The sequence below is a fragment of the Aspergillus nidulans genome, chromosome IV, assembly GCF_000011425.1.
Source record: "Aspergillus nidulans FGSC A4 chromosome IV".
Taxonomy (NCBI): Eukaryota; Fungi; Ascomycota; class Eurotiomycetes; order Eurotiales; family Aspergillaceae; genus Aspergillus; species Aspergillus nidulans.
In genome coordinates this window covers 1-19,320 of record NC_066260.1, presented here as the reverse complement: position 1 = coordinate 19,320, position 19,320 = coordinate 1, and the positions used below count along the sequence as shown (strand labels likewise).

Genomic DNA, 19,320 nt, shown 5'->3' with positions numbered 1-19,320 from the left:
AGTAGAGAAAAGGGTGCAATGCATACCATCATATGGAACAGGATACAGCGTGGGCCACAAGCAGTAGCCCTTCATTGCGCTTCTCGTTGTTCATTGCACCAGCCCAATTGAGCACCTAGACTTCTGCCATCCACCCGTAGACGCTGAGCTCATTGTCGCGCGCAAAAATCAGCACATGCCTGACCAGACTTGCCATGAAGTGGCGCAGCTGAGGCGATGTTCTTGGACCCATAAAATTAATGACACTGTCAGCGAAGTAGGATCGAAGCGATGGGGTGCCATTGTACCTTTTCCCCGGGACCACCTTGTCGTGAGGGACGATAATAATATATAGATATTGATGAATATAGCTTGGCTGATAACACCGAAAACCATGACTATATATATTCCCGCCTGCAAAGGTAACAACCGGTTAGTCTTATGATTTTCTTCATGATTATCTTGTCTCTCTTTCTTATTTCCCAGTTATTGCCAGTGAAGGTCTTACAGTAGTCGAAAATGTCGCTCTGCAGAGCTCCGGTCATCCGGTGCAATCCTCACTGAGTCCGATAAGTTTGAGCCGAAAAGAGAGTGTGGCTGCTGAGGCCGGAGCTGATCCAGATCTGCACTTCGGAATACCCATATGCCAAGCTGCGGGCGCCTATCAGTCCTCGTTCGAATTAACGAATTAGGAGTCTTGGATTCGGCCTGTTGCCTTGTTGATGAACCCCGGGACCCCATCCGATCCGAAGACTTTCGGGCTTCCGAAAGGGAGTCGGAACCTTACCCCACGCTTACCCGTTTACCCCGCGGAAAGAACTGTGGACAGTATAGGGTCAACTGAGGTATACGATCAGCTGAAGTAAAGTATTAACTGATATAAGATTGACTGGTTCCTTCAGAGTTCGACGACTGTTTGTTACTCCAGATCACGATTCCCGCGCCCCGAAGGGACTGTGGATTTGAGCCCTTGCAGAACAATTCAACGTACTCTTTGAACTAAGGAATTTAAAGGGATCACGCCTTTAACAGACTATACCTTTTCCCTCTCATATTTAGCTATTCCTACGAATTACCTATCTCAGACTGGTCCCAACCTATCATGCCTGGAACCGTCCCCACCCACGAAGACCATGTCGATGTCCTCATCGTTGGCGCAGGCCCTGCGGGCCTTATGCTGTCGACGTGGCTAAGCCGCTGCGGTATCAAGACACGCATTGTTGACAAGCGTGGGACAAAGGTGAGGCTGATCTGGAACATAACATGACCCTACTGTAATCACCTGAGAGCGGGACGACGACTGACTGCTACGCTGTAGGTCTTCAACGGGCAAGCAGACGGCTTGCAGTGTCGCACTCTCGAGATTTTCGACTCTTTTGGCTTTGCACACCGCGCCTGGCGAGAGTCGAATCATATGATTGAGATATGCCTCTGGAATCCGGACGAGAACGGTCGTATTCGACGATCCGACCGGATTCCTGATACCATTCCTCAAATCAGTCGCTTCCAACAGGTGGTCCTGCACCAGGGCCGTATCGAGCGATTTTTTCTTGATTCAATGAAGGAGCACAGTAATCTGACGGTAGAGCGCGGCGTCCTGCCTGTCTCCTTTGAAATTGACGAGGCCAAAGCAGCGGACTTCGATGACTATCCCATTAGTGTGACGCTGCGCACCTTGTCTGACAAGGAAGCCACGCCACAGCAGCGGCAGCAGCACCAAAAGTCTGCCGATGGACAGCGCGCTGTTGTTGATGATGGACTCTTCCGAAGCAACCTGGTGGCCGACGACACAGACGATCTCATCAGGGCAGCAACAGCCGACAGTAGTCGCGACGGTCAAGTGGAGTTGGTCAAGGCCAAGTTCCTCGTCGGTTGCGATGGGGCTCATTCCTGGGTGCGACGTCAAGCCGGCTTCAAACTGGAGGGTGACTCAACCGACTATATCTGGGGAGTGTTGGATATCGTCCCCATTACTGACTTTCCCGACATCCGCCATCGCTGCGCCATCCACTCCGCCAATGCAGGGACCATCATGGTCATTCCACGTGAGAATAAGCTGGTTAGGCTGTATATTCAGCTACAGGCAACAAGCTATAACAAGAATGGCGAAAAGGCGGACCGATCATGGATCACACCGGACATCATCCTGCAGTCGGCCCAGCGCATTATCCACCCCTATAAGCTGGATTATTCGTACTGTGACTGGTGGACAGCGTATCAGATCGGCCAGCGCGTCGGAGATCATTTCTCGCTGCATGACCGTGTTTTCCTGGCCGGTGATGCGGTTCACACTCATTCCCCCAAGGCTGGACAGGGCATGAATGTCAGTATGCAAGACAGTGAGTTTTGCCTGCCCTTCGTGTTGCCGTCCCCAGCTCCAAGACTAATATATGGAAATAGCATACAATCTAGGATGGAAGCTAGCCCATGTGGTCAAAGGATACTGCGACCCAGCAATTTTGAAGACGTACGAGTCAGAGAGAAGGGGCATTGCTCAACAGCTCATCGCTTTTGATCACCGCTTTTCTCGACTTTTTTCAGGACGGCCAGCCAGAGATATCATCGATGAAGAGGGAGTCAGCATGGAGGAGTTCAAGGCGACGTTTGAGAAAGGGAATGAATTTGCAAGTGGCATAGGTAAAATTCCCTTATTCTATCCGTGTTCTGGCTCTCGCAATTGCTGACACTGACCAACGTCATATACAGCGGTAAATTATGATGCCAGTCTGCTTGTTGCAAAGGGCAGCAAGATCGCAGAATCAAATGATGAATACAAATGCCGGGTTACCAGCAAACCACAGCTGGCCACAAAAATCGACGTTGGCAAACGGATGCCCAGCTTCAAAGTGCTGAACCAGGCTGACGCACGCCCGTGGCATCTGCAAGAGCTCCTGAAGAGCAATGGGCGCTGGCGAGTGATTGTTTTCCCCGGACGACTCACAGATCCTCGCAACATGCAGCGCTTCCAACAGCTCGGCCAGAAACTGGGAGACCCAGACTCATTCATTCGACAATATACGCCACCAGGCCAGCCAATTGACAGCATGATAGAGGTTCTGACAGTCCACGCTGGACCCCGGACTGAGATTGAACTTTTGGATCTCCCCGAAGCGTTTCATCCCAATCATGGCGACATGGGCTGGGACTATTGGAAAGTGTATGTGGATGATGATTCTTATCATGAGGGCCATGGGCAAGCATATGCAAATTACGGCATCGACCCCAGCAACGGGGCTAGTGTGATCATTCGTCCTGACCAGTATGTTAGTTGGGTGGGAGATATGGACGACTACGAGGAGATGGCGCGGTTCTTCTCGGCCTTCATGAAACAGCAGGTCGCCGGAAAGCCTGGAGCTGCCAATGTCCGAGTACCGTTTATGACTACGAAGCTTTGAGATTGCACTTTCACGTGCAGGCTTTTCAGCTAGTGAAATTTCTCAAGGTCGGATGGATGGGTGCTGTGATCATGTCCAGTATCACATGTTGTATTGCGGCAGCTGCGCTTCTGTAGGACAATTTCTACCCTGCTACACAACTAGCAGAGGAAAGGAATAAAAAAACTAACCTGTAATTATCAAAGTTGATCATTTCTCTATAATAATAGGTTCTTGGAACCCCAAGAGTAAACGAGCGGGCCCTAGCCCTTATTAACCCTCTTCCCCTCACACAGCGGTCAATAAGCAAATGGCAATTGCAAGAACTGCACAAGCCGCTGCCCCTCCACAGGCTCCCTCATCAGAGGGAAGACCCAGATGGGCCAGGTAATTGTACACCAAATGCATACCCAAGTGTATCCAATCAGTGTTCTGAGCACCAGGTCCTCGGTTAGAATGCCATATTGTGTTGACATCCACTGCGCAAAGTCCTCAATCGCAAAGGCTACAGGTTGCAGAGTGTAGAACAGTATCGCGCCACCTTTATCCCGAGGCACGCCGGCTGCCTCATCGAAAAAGAGGTGGAGGACGCCCGAAAACAAGAAGCTGAAGAAGAAGCGGCTGTATCTAGCGAATATTGTTCCCGGAGGTAAATGGAGGACAGAGAAGGTTATGAAGTCAGCGTTGAGAGAAAAGGCGCAGCGGAATATTTGGTGCCATGTATTCCTGTCCAGTTATTATGGGTTTGATAGAAGATGGAGCATACTTACCCCCAGAACCGACGGACACTCCACGTTCCTAAGAAGGGACCTTTCATAGGTGGCCAATCCTCCGGATCTGATAGTCGAAGCGAGACTGAAATCACGGAGAAAAGGTTATAACTTACCCGTTGAAGTGTGGAAAGGCCGAGAATAAAGGACATAGAAAGCCAGAATCGTGGAAGAAATGCAGATAGGGCCAAATTATATTCGTCCAGCAGGAGCTCTTGACGCTCCTTGGTAATATACGACGGAAACGCGGAGTGAAACGGAGGGCCACCTAAGAAGTACAGGACTATGCACCAGAGAAAAATCGTCAGGAGACGATGAACAAGGAAGGTTGTGCGGGTAGGGATATAGTCCGGTCTATCAGGATCGAATGGATGGATGGGAACGACCTGCCATTTCGTCCCAACGCGGCGACCGTTCCTGATCATTGCAAAGGCCCAGTTGGCGCGCTGAAGCAGGGTAAACGGCGGATGATAACCCTTGGTCTTACAGAGCCAGTCGTAATGCTCATTATAGGTAATGCCGCTGTGGAAGAAGAGGTCTGGTGCGTGCGCAACAATGAAGATGCTGTTGCACGAAAGAATCCCAGCCAAAGAGCGATGCTGCTCCCAGGGAATGATGGTGCAGTGAACTGAGGCAGCCAACAGCACGATCAGAGCAAGCGCGAGAGGTCGAACAATGGATCCCCGAGGGGAGAAGCCAATGACGCCGCCTTCAATAAAGTTGATCAGGATGGCCTTTGCGATGGCTGATAGTATGTATGGAGGTGCCATGATGTTCATGGGTGATAGTTAAGAGGCAGCTTCAGGAGGAGTACTGCGAAGATATAAGGAGCCAGGCTCGTGAAAAGAGGGGAAGGTGATTGCACAGCGACAGGTTGTGTAACAAGACCCTGGAGCCCTACAGTACACAGTATGAAGGTTTGCGCAAATCTTGTCCAGTGCGTATATTTACCCTCCGTGCATAAAGATGCTTCCATTAGTTATCTGATACTTCGCTAAACACCCAACAATGACAAAGATTGAGGCTCCTGACCTGGCATGAACGCAATTATCGGCACTTGGACAACGTGCCGCGAAGTCGGCGCATTGCAACATGCTGTGAAGGCTGTAAACACCCTGGCAAAGCTGCTCTAAGGATGGCCTCCTTCCAAAAATGCAAGGATAATGCATACTGAGATGACAGGCCAATGTGCAGGTTACACTGGGTGGGTTCCTCAATAATCCATTGTTAACCACAGCTTTCTATGCCCGTAACTAAAGCACATGCAATTGTCCAACTCTTGAGGATCTAACTTTTGATTTCATGGAAGATCTATCAAAGTTGCAGAAAGATAGTGTTGAACATTATAAGGACATTCAACCTTTATGGGTTATGTCCATGTAGTTGATACAGCTGTATTCCGCCGAGCATACATTCAGATTCGACAACTCTTTCCTCACCATGACTATCATGCATCATACGCCGCCAAAGGAATTGAATAATATAAACCAGATCCAAGATTGTAGGGGGCTCGAGGAGGTGTAAGTGAAAACAGTCAATCTGTGGGCAGTTCAAACAAACGGGAATGGTTCTACATAGGGAGACATCATCCCCACCACCACCAGTCTGTTTCTTTGCTCAGTTCGCATAAAACTATGCCTGATCCAGGAGAGTCCCCACCGTCTTAAAAGAACATCCCTAACCAATGTCTGAATAGCCAATATTCAAATTGCGCACCAGGTTCGTCCATTTCCGATCTGTCTTCTAGTCCCAGACAATCGAGATTTGTATTTCTAATATGCCTGGTTTATCTATTCGTGTATTTGATTCAGCTTCCTTTTGCCCCTTCCCTCATTGAGCATTCACAACAGGTGCAATTACAGTGTCTACACTATAAAAGACCATCAGGGTCCTTATCTGAATGTGATACTGACATAAGCTCTTGGCTACGTGGCGCTTTTCTGCTATAGCCAGTTCGCTCAGAATGGCTCAACATCAGGACCCTTTAGCTCAATGCAACAAAATAACAGTATTCTTCTTATTCTAGAACTATACTCTGCTGCTGGTACTTTTGTGGTCCTTTCCATGTCACACGGCTCTAGTTTAATCACTTCTATCTAAACCGGACCTTACCTAGTCAATTTGCAGAGTCATATAAGCTAGATAAAGCACTTTGGCACAGTCTATATAGCTCTCAAGTTATGGGACCCTGGTTTCAGGTAAAAGGTGTTAAGGTGTGTAATTTCCAAGATATAGGAATTAAGTACTACTCAATAGAGACTATGTCTATATTACCTAGACAGATAGGCTCCTGGGTCTCCTAATTATAGAGGCAGTTTATTAGACTTAGTCTGAGTAGTATATTATAATTCTCTTTTTCATTACTCTAGCATAGAACAAACCCCAAGCTAGTAAGCTGCAAGGCTCTACCTTTACAATGTATTATTATACAGCTGTAATCCCTGCCACTCATCTTCTTAGAGCTTTGATTATACTAAGAGCTTTGCTGGTCAGGTTTTAGTATTCCTATTACAATGCTTAATTCTAGCATATCACGGTACTAGGAGTTTATGGCACTACTAACAAATAGAAACCTTAGTATATTATGCTTGGCTACATCCGCCACTTCTCTAGAAGGAGGCTCTATAAGAAATCTGAACTAGCAGTAAACTGGCTCTGACCTGGCTCTGACCTGGCTCTGAACTGGTTCGCAACTAATTCTTGATGAGCACGGTCTTAATGCAGGGATGCTGGTCAACTGGTTCCAAACTAGTTAGTTATAACTAGCTTCAAATACATAATCAGCTGGGCCTCACTGATTTAAAACTGACCAAGTACTGCTGCCTAACCGGGGCTGGGCTGGCAGGGAACTAGTGATAAATAAATTTAGAAATAATTCCTGACTGGCTTGAGTTGGTAGCTGCCTCTGTTTACTGCATGGGTTCTGCCATTACCATAATATGGCACTGTTGTCACGTTGGTGCCCTGGCTAGCAAAAGTATGGCAGGGTGGCCGGTACTGATCAATGTTGGAGGATATCATTGTTCGGCCGATCACACTACAACAACTTGCCAGCTGGCAACAAATGGTCACCTACCTCTCTATGGCAGCACGACTCTGTTTTCATTAATATGATTCCTGATTTTGTGTCGAAGTCTGCTGACGACGGCGTACAGTATTCATGATGATCAAAGTATGGCTTTACTAACCTGGGAATACTGGGTGGTGACGCGCATATCCTTATGCAGCATGCATCCTAGCTGACTGGAGGCTGGATATAATTGTACAGTGTCATGACCCATCTGCAACAGCATCTTGACCGGCGCTGTGCCAGGGAGGTCCCAGCCATATACTAGAGATGACGACTGCAGCTGACGCTTAAATATATATTATATATACAAACTAGCCTGCCTGCAATGGCAGCTCGTACAGTAGCATGGATTTATTATTGGGAATCACTGTCGCACCTCCCGGACTGCGCCGTTGGTCTTGCATCCCTCAACTTTGGCATCTCCATTACGGCGCCGGCGCGACACCCCCGGCCCGTGACTGCTTCGACGGGCCGCTGGAAGCTCAAATGGAAGTTTGGATTTGATTATAATTGCTCCCTGGTGGATCCAGGGACGCCGGATAGACATTATCGAAATCAGCCGTACTGAAATGTTGTATTCACGATTGCCGAAAGTGGAAATTCGGCTGATTTGTCCGGAGATTGGGACTGCGAGGCTGAGAGTAAGAGTGAGGCCGACAGCGCGGTTGCTTTCAGAACATCTCCTCCTCACTACCTTGAAACCGATCAAAACTGCCCTGTTGTGACTAGCACCATACCGGACCCTTGTGCGCTGCTGTTTGATGCGGACGCTGTTGAAAATATCACTGCTGCCGCCCGAGGACTAGGACGCTGTGAGTCTTTTGACGGTGAATTGGCAGACTTTCCAGTGGACTGCCGCAACAGTGCGATACGCGTCTCCGCCAGATGGATGGGCAGTCTTATCCTGCTGAGTATTGGCTGGCTTGCTGTCATGCTCTGATAACACTCGATTCAATTCATTGTAACATATCCTCAAATTCAGCCTATTGTAATAGTGATTCCTTCCCTGTATGGTTATGACATGCTTCTAAAGACTTCTGTGCTGATATGGTTTGCTCTACCACAGAAATATTCATCCATAAGCTACTTACTAGCTTTGCTCAGGGTGTCAGATTAAATAATCAGTAGCCCTTGCAATTCCTAATATCGGCTCCTCCTCCCTCCTTGTTCCCCTAGCGTACTTGCATTGTGGCTAGCAGAGTTCCCCTCTCTACTAGGTTCAGCTTCATCCTGTGTTAGTAGGAATGTGATTAGCATGTATATGCACTACAATGCCAGGTACAATACGTAGAGTAGAGTTTGAATATAATACTGGCCATGCACAAAGGAAAATCTCACGCATTGGCAAACATGGCACTGACTGTATAAGTCTAGCAAATTAAATAGATTAATACAAAGATTAATCTTAGAGCACTGGATACTTATGGAGGAGGGTATATGCTACTTGAATAGAGAGGATACCTGTGAAGGAGAAAAGTTGGAAGTGGCGACGCCATTTCTAAGGAACTCATGGCAGAACAGGATTTGAAAGGAAGTTAAACCTGGCATGAACCACACAGGTGGAGGGAACAAGAAGTGATGATAAAGAGAAGGCAAGAAAAGTATTAGATACAGTGCAGGTACTATTTAAGCAGACTAGTAAAATCAAGACTACAAGTAGGTTTTACCAGTATTTGCCCAGTTACTTTTGTTTTCTGCCTGATTTAAATAGCATGAAGCTCTGCATTTAGCGCAAATGTCCCATGTTTGGCGACCACCTTATTCCATAGTATCCAAGGGGAATGTAGTTATTTGATTAGTTATCTGTACCTATAACAGGGGTAGGTAGTATTATTTTCAACTAGCTGTCCTTTATTCATGACATTACAAGCTTAGAGAAAGAAACAAAAGATAGAAGCGCAGATAACTTCCTCCTCCCTTTTATTAATCTTTCCCAATCATATGTTAAGACTTCTGATTTCCCGGACTTGCATGCCGAAGCATCTCTTTCCTGAAGTTATAAGGATGGGTCTCTATTCCTACGAGGCCGCAACTGTACACTGATGTTGCAGAAACCTTATTTAGAGCCAGGTTGAGGGCATGGCCGACAACCAAGATCCAGGCCATAGCCTGTGACATACAAGGTAACACTTTCTCCAGGGCTCTTCTTGCAATGAGCAAGGTTTGATCAATGTATGAAGTATTATTGATTGTTGTGTTATCTAAAGCTATCACTAATGATATGACCTTTTATTCTGCCCCGACCGACAGCCTGGGTCACGGGCATCGCCAGCTTGACCCATTTCTAAAATGCTGAGAATTGCAATCCTAATAGGCGGAAGAGGTGCAAGCTTGTGAATACAGAATACATGCTAGAGGGTGGTGTTTATTGAAGCCCAGTTTAGGAAGGCTGTGCTTGCCGTGTGTTGCTATGGCCACATATACATCATATTTGATATTGACATGGATTTTGTATGCCATCAACAGTGTTGTGGGCTAGTTAGTAGCAAGTTATCTGTGAAGGTGCCTTGGCATCAACATAGTTGATTTTATTTGTTATCATTTTTCTTCCCTAATCAAAGACATGGCTGCCTGTATTTGTAGTTTAATATCTATGGTTATAGAGAAGGCGCCTGAGCTGCAGACTATGGTCTGAAGCATACTTGGAGGAGCATATAAGAACCAAATATATGCGGCACATGGACGAAACCCACTCACATAGTAGCAGAGTTTGTAAGTTCGAAGCTTTGCGTCTTTGGACCATATTTCTGCTCCACAACCACTTTTCCCAACTGCCATCGCTGGTAAAGCCAATTGAGGAGCGACACCTGCGCCCCCGCTACTGTGACCACCTATCTATGGTCACTATTGTCCTCTGCAAGAGGGTCTCTTACCAAGTCTCCAGCAGTCCTTAATCAACCCATGCAGGGATACCTGCTGCCTGCCTGCTTTGCCCCAAGGGGGATCCAGGATTGCTGCCAGAAGAAGCACAGGGATTAGAACAGTTACTAAGAGCTTGTAAAGGCCTGCTTGGCAGGGCAGGCTATTGGTTGCTAGTTTTTCTATAATACCTGGGCCAGCAGTTATTTTCTCAAGGTAACTATTGTGGTTAACCCACCGCGCCAGTAGACTGCTGGCCCGAGACAAACCCCATAGCAGCATGCCTAATCCTAATACAAAGCTGCTGCTTGACTAGGCTACCAGGCTATCCAGAGTAGCCAGACTAGCAGGATTGACCAGGTCCAGATCCGCCCTGAGATATAAAGAAGGCTGCCTACTGTGTCCTCTGTGGCTCGGGCAGGATTCTCATGCACCAGGCTGACAAACCACCCTCATACTCAAAACTTTTAGTCTCCCACTTCTCTGCAAGGCTGTCCTTCCACTCTTCTACCCAGATAACTTATCTGTTTCCCTCCGCCGAGACAAGCAGCACCATCCCATTATCCACCAGTTCTGACCAGCAAAGAAGACCCCCTGTATAAATAAATTTGTGTTCTGGACTACATGTACTGAACAGCCCGGATGGATGAGGCCCTCCTTCCAGCTCGTGATAGCACCTGCGACACAGCGCCTTATACAGGCACAAGTAACAAAAGTACAAGAAGTAGACATTCTCAAGCTCCCTCCGACAGTTCACACATTCATCCAAATAGTTGGCTAAAGCCTGCATATTCAGACCATCAGCATCATCATTGTCAACACCCTGACTTTCTGCCTTCCGTCGGTCAAACAAGTGCCTTCTAGCAACTGAGGGAGTTCCAGTGTCCCGCCCTTATTTGCTTCCTAGGGTTGTCCTACTGCATCATACCTGCCCACTACATGCTCCTCAGCATCCTTAAGAAGATGCAGGGCTATGTGGTGGTCTTAGCGGCTATCTAGATCAGCCATAAATGTCTTGAACAGTGTCATAAACACCTGTTGATTATTTAAAATATTGTTGTTAGATAGTAAGGCAATGTAATATTTCACGCGCCCCTGGAGAACTTCTCTAGCATTTGTAACATCTCTGTATTTTTGGAGCCACATTAATATGACCAAAGAGGCCTTGTTTACCTTATTAACTGTATCCAATACTAAAGGGTACTGCTTGCTTGGTAGAGTATCTGGCAGCTCTAGGTACACAGATACTAGATATCTTATTAACTAATCTGCTGGTGCTCTAACATCTGAATAACTTCTATTACTACTATCAAGGTTATCTATTAAACAAAACAGCCTGGCACCACCCGTCGACGCCAAGACTAACTTAACCTTTAGAGAATAATACTGTTGTGAGTAGATACTTCTTATACAGAACAAAATCCTGCCTCTACTTGTAATCCCTGCCGAGCCTCTTCATGACTGCTATAGTATGTTCAATATTCTCATTATCATCTAAAGTAAGCACATATTGTAGAACATGATAGATACTATGAGAAAATCAGGTAAATATTTGCAAAAGGAAACTCTCAAAATCATCAAGTTGAGTTTGTCCTTCTCCTGTGTTCTTGTAGTAATCCACAGCATAATTAAATACCAGGCATAGCTGCTGGGGCTGGTGGAGTTTAAGAAAAATATTAAAGATTAGTTCGAAATTGAGCTGCTCGTCATCTCCTAATATATCTACTGATCTCCATGCCTTGTTGGCTGTTTTGATAGTGTTGGCTGTCCTCTTTATATTATATTGCAATCAAGCTATATCTAACAGGTTGTCTATATTATTATTAACTGCCAGGGGGGGGGGTACTTCAATATTACTTAAGAGTGACTTGAGTTGCTTAGATAGTTGATAGTATTCCAGTACCTCTCCATATCTTCTAATATTACTGCATGCATGTACTATGTCCCTGTGAATAATAAATAGTAAGAGCTGATTAAAGGTAGGAATACTCTTGTACTCTTCTAATACAATCTAAAATTGACCCTGAGCCTCTTATAGATGACTGTTTAATAGCAGTACTTGGGCAACTCTAACATGCCAGAGTGGCATTGTCACGGGCCGACGCCGGAGCCAGCTGGCGACGACCTGGCCCTGTGACACGTGACCCCTATCCCTCAATTCCCACTGTCAACCGGAGGAGGTTCCTCCTTACTAATCAATGTTCAGCACCTTGTTCATTTGCCTGTCTGTTTGATGCTTTATGCTGTTTATATGGCAGGGATATCTATTTGATGCCTTATACTGTTTGTATGGCAAGGATATCTCCTGCATAAGCGAGAACCTTCTTTTTGAAGCCTTGGAAAAGGTATAAATTGCCTATACAGATCATAGTTAGGAGATCAAGACCTTCAATGAAATCGTTCACTACAGATATTGATTACATAACCACCCTAATAATCCATAGTTATGAGCCCGGCATTGCTCTAGGGACTGGGATATGGAATTATTACCTCTTTTTGTCATATGGAAGATATCTGCAGCCCCGTACCGAGCTATACAGACAAGCTAGGAGGTGGTTGAACATTACCCAAAGGACACTGGCAACCCGGAGCCTACTCCTTCAAATATACAACAAGTTCCGCTGAGATCAGAATATCTTGACGACAAAAAATGGCGATTGCATATAATAAAGACAGCGCCACAAAGGTCCAAGCCATCCTGAGCTTGCAGGATGATTGGCATGTATAGTTTTAAGTTATTAAAGACCATGCAAACAAGCAAGAAGTATGGGAATATTTTAATCCTGATACTGATAACAAAACAAGGCCTGAGCTACCAACTAAACTGACAATTCTATCAGCAAATAAGGCCTTGGAAAATATATACTGATATTATTAAATAATATTGCAGGAATAGAAGGATATGTGAAATATAATCTAATTAATAAATAAAGCTATTTACAGCTTAGTAGCTCTATAGATAAGAGAGCTTATAGCAGATAAAGAAATATATAAAATATTATAAATACTGAAACAGTAATATACCCCAAGTAATCAAGAGGCAGATTTCAAAGCTTTGAAGAACTATAACAATGTCAGATCTTAATTAATTTGACAAGGAAAGATTTCTGCATGGCTCAACAAGTTTGATAATACTTACTTGGCAATTAAACACTGCAATCTCCTAGAAAGTAATAATAAGTATATAAAATAACAGTTTCTGGCAGCTATATTACTAGTTTCCTATTCCTTTGCAGATAGACAGGTAGAGATAATAAACAACCTGATATATAAGAAGGAGAACTTTTATATACTCCTAGGACAATATCAGACTTACCTGGCTAATACTAAAGGCTTCAAGACAACAACTTCTGGAATAGTATTTGCAATACTTTATAGCCAAAGCAAACCCAACAAAAACAGATACTGGAGCTTATATATATATAAAAAGAACTATATATACAGCAGTTGCTGGTATATAATATACTTAAAACAACCAAAATAATAGAAACCTAACAAAGAGATTAAAAGCAAGATTAGCAAAGCCATTACAAAAGATAATAAGATTAGAAGAAAGATCAAAACCTTGATAGAAAATAATAAGTAATAAAATAAGGGTAATAAGCAGAAAGAAAGTAATAAACTAGAGAAGTATTATATTATAATATTTATTTTTAGTACAGAAATTAGCAGCTTATTAAAGAATTACTTTATCCTAGACTCTGGAGCTTTAATATATATTTGTAATAATATCTCAAGGTTTAAAAACTATAATCTATCAGCAACCAGAATTCTTTGTACTGGTAATATAATAATAAGGATACAAGGCACTGGGAGTATCAAGATCTATCCAAATTATAGTAAAGAATCAGGAAATATTATTATTACCTTGACTAATATAGCCTATATACCAGGTCTTTATACCAGTATTATTAGAGCTAGAAGACTTAAACAAGCCAGATATAGCTAGGATTTTGACAATAATATTATTAAGAAAGAAAATAATATTATCTTCAAGATCAGAGATTACCTATCAGGTCTCTAGGTTGTAGAGTAACAAAGTAATAATATATATACTTTTACAACTATAGATAATTAATAATCAGCAAAACTACTACTTCTAAAAAAAAATATAGATATTTAGCATTAAAGGATAGCTTATACTTATATTAATACTCTGTAGTATCTTCCTGAAGCAGTTACAGGTATTAAGATTAATAATCTAGATATAAACTATGATTCTAAGCAACCATATAAAGATTACAAGTTAGTAAATATGCCTCAGCAAATCTCTTGGAGACTAATAATAACTACTACTGCTCTGCTAGAGCAAGTATACTTCAACCTTATTAAAATATAACCTAGTCTGAACAGGGATAAATAGATCACCTATTTTTATAATAAAGCTATAAGAATATATTTTATCTTTACCTACTAATAAAAGAGCAAATATATTAATACTATACAGAAATTTATAAACTAGATAAAGAATCTTTTCAGCCTTACTATCAAATATCTGAAAAGTAATAATAAGAAAATACTAGGGTATCAGATTACAATATTTAAAGCAGCAGAAGGCATTGCTTACTAGTACTTAGTAATTACAATACTAAATCAGAATAAAGCTGCAGAATAATTAAGATATCTTCTTATTACAAAGGCAAGGCAGGTTCTAATAGGTGCCTGCTTACTGCAAGACCTTTAGCCCTGGATTATTGCTTTAGTTGTAAATATTATTAACAGAACACCTACAAGAGCTATAAAATAGAAAATACTATAAGAGATACTCATAGGAAAGAAGCTAAATCTAGCTAATTTCTACCTAATTAGTTGTATATCTTATACATATCAGCAGTAAGAAAAAGGTATAAAAATAGCTCTAATGTTAAGGGACGTATTTAGATGGATCTTCCTATCTAGACGTGCCGTACGTACAAGAAGGAATCGCTAAAGAAGAAATGAGAAAGAAGGATTGTTGTTGCAAGGAAGTCTTGTAGGTGGCTCACCGCCTTCAGGACAGCGCAGGCCTTGGCCGAGTCACTAAGGTCTAAGGTCCTTGTATAGGCAAAGGACCCATAACATCTAAGAGCTTACCAAGGTATTCTAGTAGGCTATATAGCCTCTAATATATAGTTTATATAGAACCTAAAGAAGCAGTGAGTTGAGACAGCAAGAGATATTAAGTTTAATAAAACAAGGCTATACAATCTATTAGATCCTTTTATAGAGGACAAGTTAAGTATTAGCTTACCTATACTACCAGTAGAGATATAGATATTACCTGGCAGGGCCAACAGGGAAGCAATTAATATAGATATTAAGCTCTCTAAATATATAATACCTAGTATAATACAAGCAGAATCTCCCAATAAGCAGAGCATTAGAAATAACAAAAAATTGACTAAGATAGGAGAAGCTGGTGTTGAGGAACTATAAAAGGAAGATATAGAGAAATATAGGTATTCTGCCAGAAAAACTATACTATCTTTGCCTCTGCTATTACCTATACCTGATAGAATACCAAACTCAGGCAATTCTAGCTTAAATTAGATGCCAGGAACCTTTATAGAAGCAGAAGAATAGTCAGAATCTGCAGAATAAGAAAGAGAGGACTTACTAAGCTGACATCTCCTTGAATTACTCTAAGAAGATTAGAATCAGGCAAGTAGAGAGACTATAAATCTCCCTAATACCTTAGAGGGTACAGATAATCTTGATTTACAAGCCTTATTAAGATTAGGGGGTAGGAGATCAGGAAGACAGTATCTGGACAGGCTTGATACAGCTAATATAATAGAAGAAAAATGGCAGACTTGTCCTTAAAAAGATCAAGTAGATTACCAGGCCTATACAGCCATTGAAGTACTATTTATTAAAGAGCCAGAAAGGGTTAAATATATATTTACTATAGTACTAAATACTATAGAAGAGAGTAAGAAACAATAGCATTATAGCAAGCTTCCTGAACTACCAAAGAACTAGTTTAATTTACTATAGTATCTGCTAAGGAATAAATTTATAGCAGCAGCACACCTAGAAATTAGAGGATTAGAGATAAAAGAAGTATTTATACCTGTTAAATAAGAAGAGGCAGCAGGGAAGCAGATCCTGCTGCTTAAATAGGTATTTATATATAAGTTTAACAAGGATAGTTACTTTACAAAGGCAAAGGCATGTATCTGTATAAGGGGAGATCTTAAAAAGGATTATACTGCTAATAACTATGCTATAACTGCTTTAGCAAGAATATTTAGAATAGTCATAGCTTTAATAGCAGCCTTTGACCTGGATACAGACTAGAAAGATACTATTAATATATACCTTAATTCCTTGCTTAATACACCTATCTATATATAAATACCAGATAGCTTTAAAGTATCTAGAAAGATATAGAAGGTTAGAAAAGTACTATATAGGCTCAGAAAGTCTAGACAGCTTTGGCAGCATGACCTGAAAATAATACTTATAAAGTTTAGACTTCTACTATTTCTAGAAGAAGAATGCCTCTTTTTAAATAAGTATATAATTATTCTGGTATATATTAATAATATTATTATTATTAACCTACCAATACCAGCAGCCAGAGAGGCAGCTAAATACTTCAAAGATAAACTAGCAAAGTAATATAAGCTTTAGTATATAGGAGAAGTAGGATGGTTCTTAGGGGTAAGAGTACTTAGAGATAGGCCTAACAAGAAGCTCTGGCTCTGCCAGGACTCCTATATTAAGTATCTTGCAGTATATTTTTACCTAAACAGCCTTGCAAAATAGCCAGAAATACTATTAGCAAGCTTATATAACCTTTCTCTAAACAAATACCAAGCAACAGAAGCTCAGATCAAAGAATATTAAATAAAAATTAGCTCTATACAGTACCCTGCAGTTCTAATACAAGCAGATATTATATATACTGTTAGCCAATTATCTGAAGCCTTAACAAATCCTTTACCAGACTATATTCAGGCTGCAAACAGGGTTATTATATATCTATATATAATATATTTTCTGGCAATTAAATACTCAGGCAATGATACTGGCAAGGAAGTTGTTATATTAGCCTCTAATATAGTATTTGCTGACTAACCTGACCAGCAAAGCTCTGCAGGATACCTTTGCAAGTTATATAATAGCCTGATTAAATAGAAATCTAGAAAACAATATACAGTCACAACTTTAATAACTAAAGCTGAATATCTAGCTTTATCCAATACAGCAAAGGCAATATACTAGTAGAAAAGGGTATTCAGAACCATAGGTTTTGATCCGCAACATCAGATAGCAGTATACTGTGACAACCAACAGACCATCAACTTACTTACCTCTGAAAATATCAAGCAATAATCTAAGCTCTGTTATGTCAATATACATAGATCCTGGCTTTGTCAAGAGGTTCAGGAAGGCCGACTCTATGTTAAATAGATACCTACCAACCAGATGATTGCGGATGGCCTTACCAAGAGCCTGATAATCTAAAAATACCAAGAATTTGTTAGGATGCTCAACCTAGTAGATGTAAAAGACCTTATCCAATCCCAAGAAGGAAGCTGAAGGACTCTTGATGCACTGAGGGGGTATGTCAACTAGAGGAGGTTCCTCCTTACTAATCAATATTCAGCACCTTGTTTGTTTGCCTGTCTGTTTAATACTTTATGCTGTTTATATGGCAGGGATATCTGTTTAACACCTTATACTATTTGTATGGCAAGGATATCTCCTGCATAAGCAAGAACCTTCTTTTTGAAGCCTTGGAAAAGGTATAAATTGCCTATACAGATCATAGTTAGGAGATCAAGACCTTCAATGAAATCGTTCACTACAGATATTGATTACATAACCACCCCAATAATCCACACCCACGTAACGCGGACGGGCGCCTTACCGGTGCCTATCCGCCAGTAGGAATATGAGGGATCGCCAGAGCCGTACCGGTCCGCCAGTAGGAATTCAAGAGACGAGCTGTACTGGGATCAACCCATATATTATTGCAGTAAGATATGGTGGTATACATAATCACCAATGCATCACTGTAATAGTATTGCTTGGAGATGCCGAACTAACTATACTGGAGGTTATATGAAGGGCCTCCTGATGCTATATATATAGAGATCTCCAAGCAATCCTTTCAATATTCTTCAGTACTAATCAAGCTCCCTCCATTGGATAATTATTATTGATAGTCATTGCTTTGTTGTAGCTAGAGAACCCTGATGTTAGACCATGTCTTACAGTTAGGATTGCTTCCACCTAGCTATCCTTGATCAACTGTGACTATAGTATCAACCAGGAACTTGTCTTGCGCAGGGACCCAAATCAGCCCTGGTACGGTGGGAATGTCTGATTCTCAGACTCAAGCGCGTACTTGTGTGACTGGAAATGTAACTCTTGGTAAGCAAACTCTGCCAGTGTGTGATGCCTCAGATGACAGCAATCCTGAGGATCTTGGGGAAGGCATGGCAGATTACCCATCTATCTAGATAGGAGATTGCCACTATTTGTACCTATTGTACTTCTCTGAAACCCCTTTGCTCCTAATTAGACTAGAAACAGAACAGGTCGCAACCAGTACTGTATTAGCTATAATCAGGCATGCAGACTATACAGCAGGGGACCCTGATAATTCTCCTGGCAGCTCAAGCTCTGATTTAAGTTCAAGCTCTAGAAGTAATTCAGAGTCAGGATAGTCCCAGCAAGCACAGTACTGATATTAAAATAAGATATCAGCAAAGGAAAAGTTTTACTAGAAGCTTATAGTACTTATTTAACAAAGCTTGGTAAAGTAAATCCCAGAATTGGAAGTCAAGGCAGGCAAGATGCCTATATTCAAAGAAAAAGATCCTACTAAGCTTGAAACATTCCTCCTAGACCTTGAGGACTGCTTTATTGGGGCGCTGAACCAGTATAAAATAGAGAAGAAATAGATCCTTCTTGGTACTAGTCATGTTAGTAAAGATGCTTGATACTGTTGGCACTCCAAGGTCAAGTATATAACTAGAGAGCCAACCTGGGAGGATTTCAAGACCTTTATATACTTCTGGGTTGATCTGGAGGCTGATCAGGGCCACCAAGCAGCCTTTTACCTGCTAAATAAATAACAGGAAGGATACTCTATTACTAAATAGACTAGCCAATTTATAGAGGTGTTGCCCTACCTCACTGAGCCCCTGTTCTATGCTCAGCTACTTATTAAAATACTTAATAAGGAATATCAGCAGCACCTAATATATATAAGACATCTACCCTAGACTGTTAAAGAGGTCAAAGTAGAGGCAATTCAGCTGGAATCTATTAT

General features: G+C 42.2%; 5 protein-coding genes across 5 annotated transcripts, besides 1 other annotated feature; 2 read left to right on the top strand and 3 right to left on the bottom strand.

Annotated features, from left to right (window-relative positions):
• Positions 1–19,320: part of a sequence feature (contig 1.128 1..280307(-1)) that runs on past the window's edge.
• Positions 1,082–3,374, top strand: ANIA_07418 (putative FAD monooxygenase; the record flags this gene model as incomplete). The annotated part of the gene is made up of 4 exons (XM_675595.1): positions 1,082–1,219; positions 1,298–2,318; positions 2,380–2,616; positions 2,686–3,374. 4 exons carry the CDS (start codon positions 1,082–1,084, stop codon positions 3,372–3,374), a joined length of 2,085 nt encoding a protein of 694 aa, XP_680687.1.
• On the bottom strand, positions 4,167–4,893 carry ANIA_07419 (uncharacterized protein; the record flags this gene model as incomplete). Its single annotated transcript, XM_675596.1, has 2 exons — positions 4,167–4,208; positions 4,240–4,893. The coding sequence occupies 2 exons, from the start codon at positions 4,891–4,893 to the stop codon at positions 4,167–4,169; spliced, it is 696 nt and encodes a 231-aa protein (XP_680688.1).
• Positions 5,564–6,976, top strand: ANIA_11561 (uncharacterized protein; the record flags this gene model as incomplete). Its single annotated transcript, XM_050611852.1, has 4 exons — positions 5,564–5,643; positions 6,294–6,336; positions 6,493–6,513; positions 6,908–6,976. 4 exons carry the CDS (start codon positions 5,564–5,566, stop codon positions 6,974–6,976), a joined length of 213 nt encoding a protein of 70 aa, XP_050467831.1.
• Positions 9,732–10,334, bottom strand: ANIA_07420 (uncharacterized protein; the record flags this gene model as incomplete). The annotated part of the gene is made up of 4 exons (XM_675597.1): positions 9,732–9,764; positions 9,891–10,024; positions 10,067–10,147; positions 10,244–10,334. 4 exons carry the CDS (start codon positions 10,332–10,334, stop codon positions 9,732–9,734), a joined length of 339 nt encoding a protein of 112 aa, XP_680689.1.
• ANIA_07421 (uncharacterized protein) lies at positions 13,086–18,053 on the bottom strand (the record flags this gene model as incomplete). The annotated part of the gene is made up of 26 exons (XM_675598.1): positions 13,086–13,115; positions 13,192–13,215; positions 13,369–13,378; positions 13,424–13,457; positions 13,920–13,934; positions 14,109–14,116; positions 14,393–14,420; positions 14,538–14,547; positions 14,723–14,738; positions 14,967–15,078; positions 15,126–15,134; positions 15,283–15,312; positions 15,649–15,673; positions 15,873–15,896; positions 15,938–15,951; positions 16,024–16,034; positions 16,188–16,210; positions 16,353–16,378; positions 16,600–16,643; positions 16,782–16,811; positions 16,981–17,018; positions 17,116–17,141; positions 17,351–17,380; positions 17,459–17,500; positions 17,911–17,987; positions 18,046–18,053. 26 exons carry the CDS (start codon positions 18,051–18,053, stop codon positions 13,086–13,088), a joined length of 744 nt encoding a protein of 247 aa, XP_680690.1.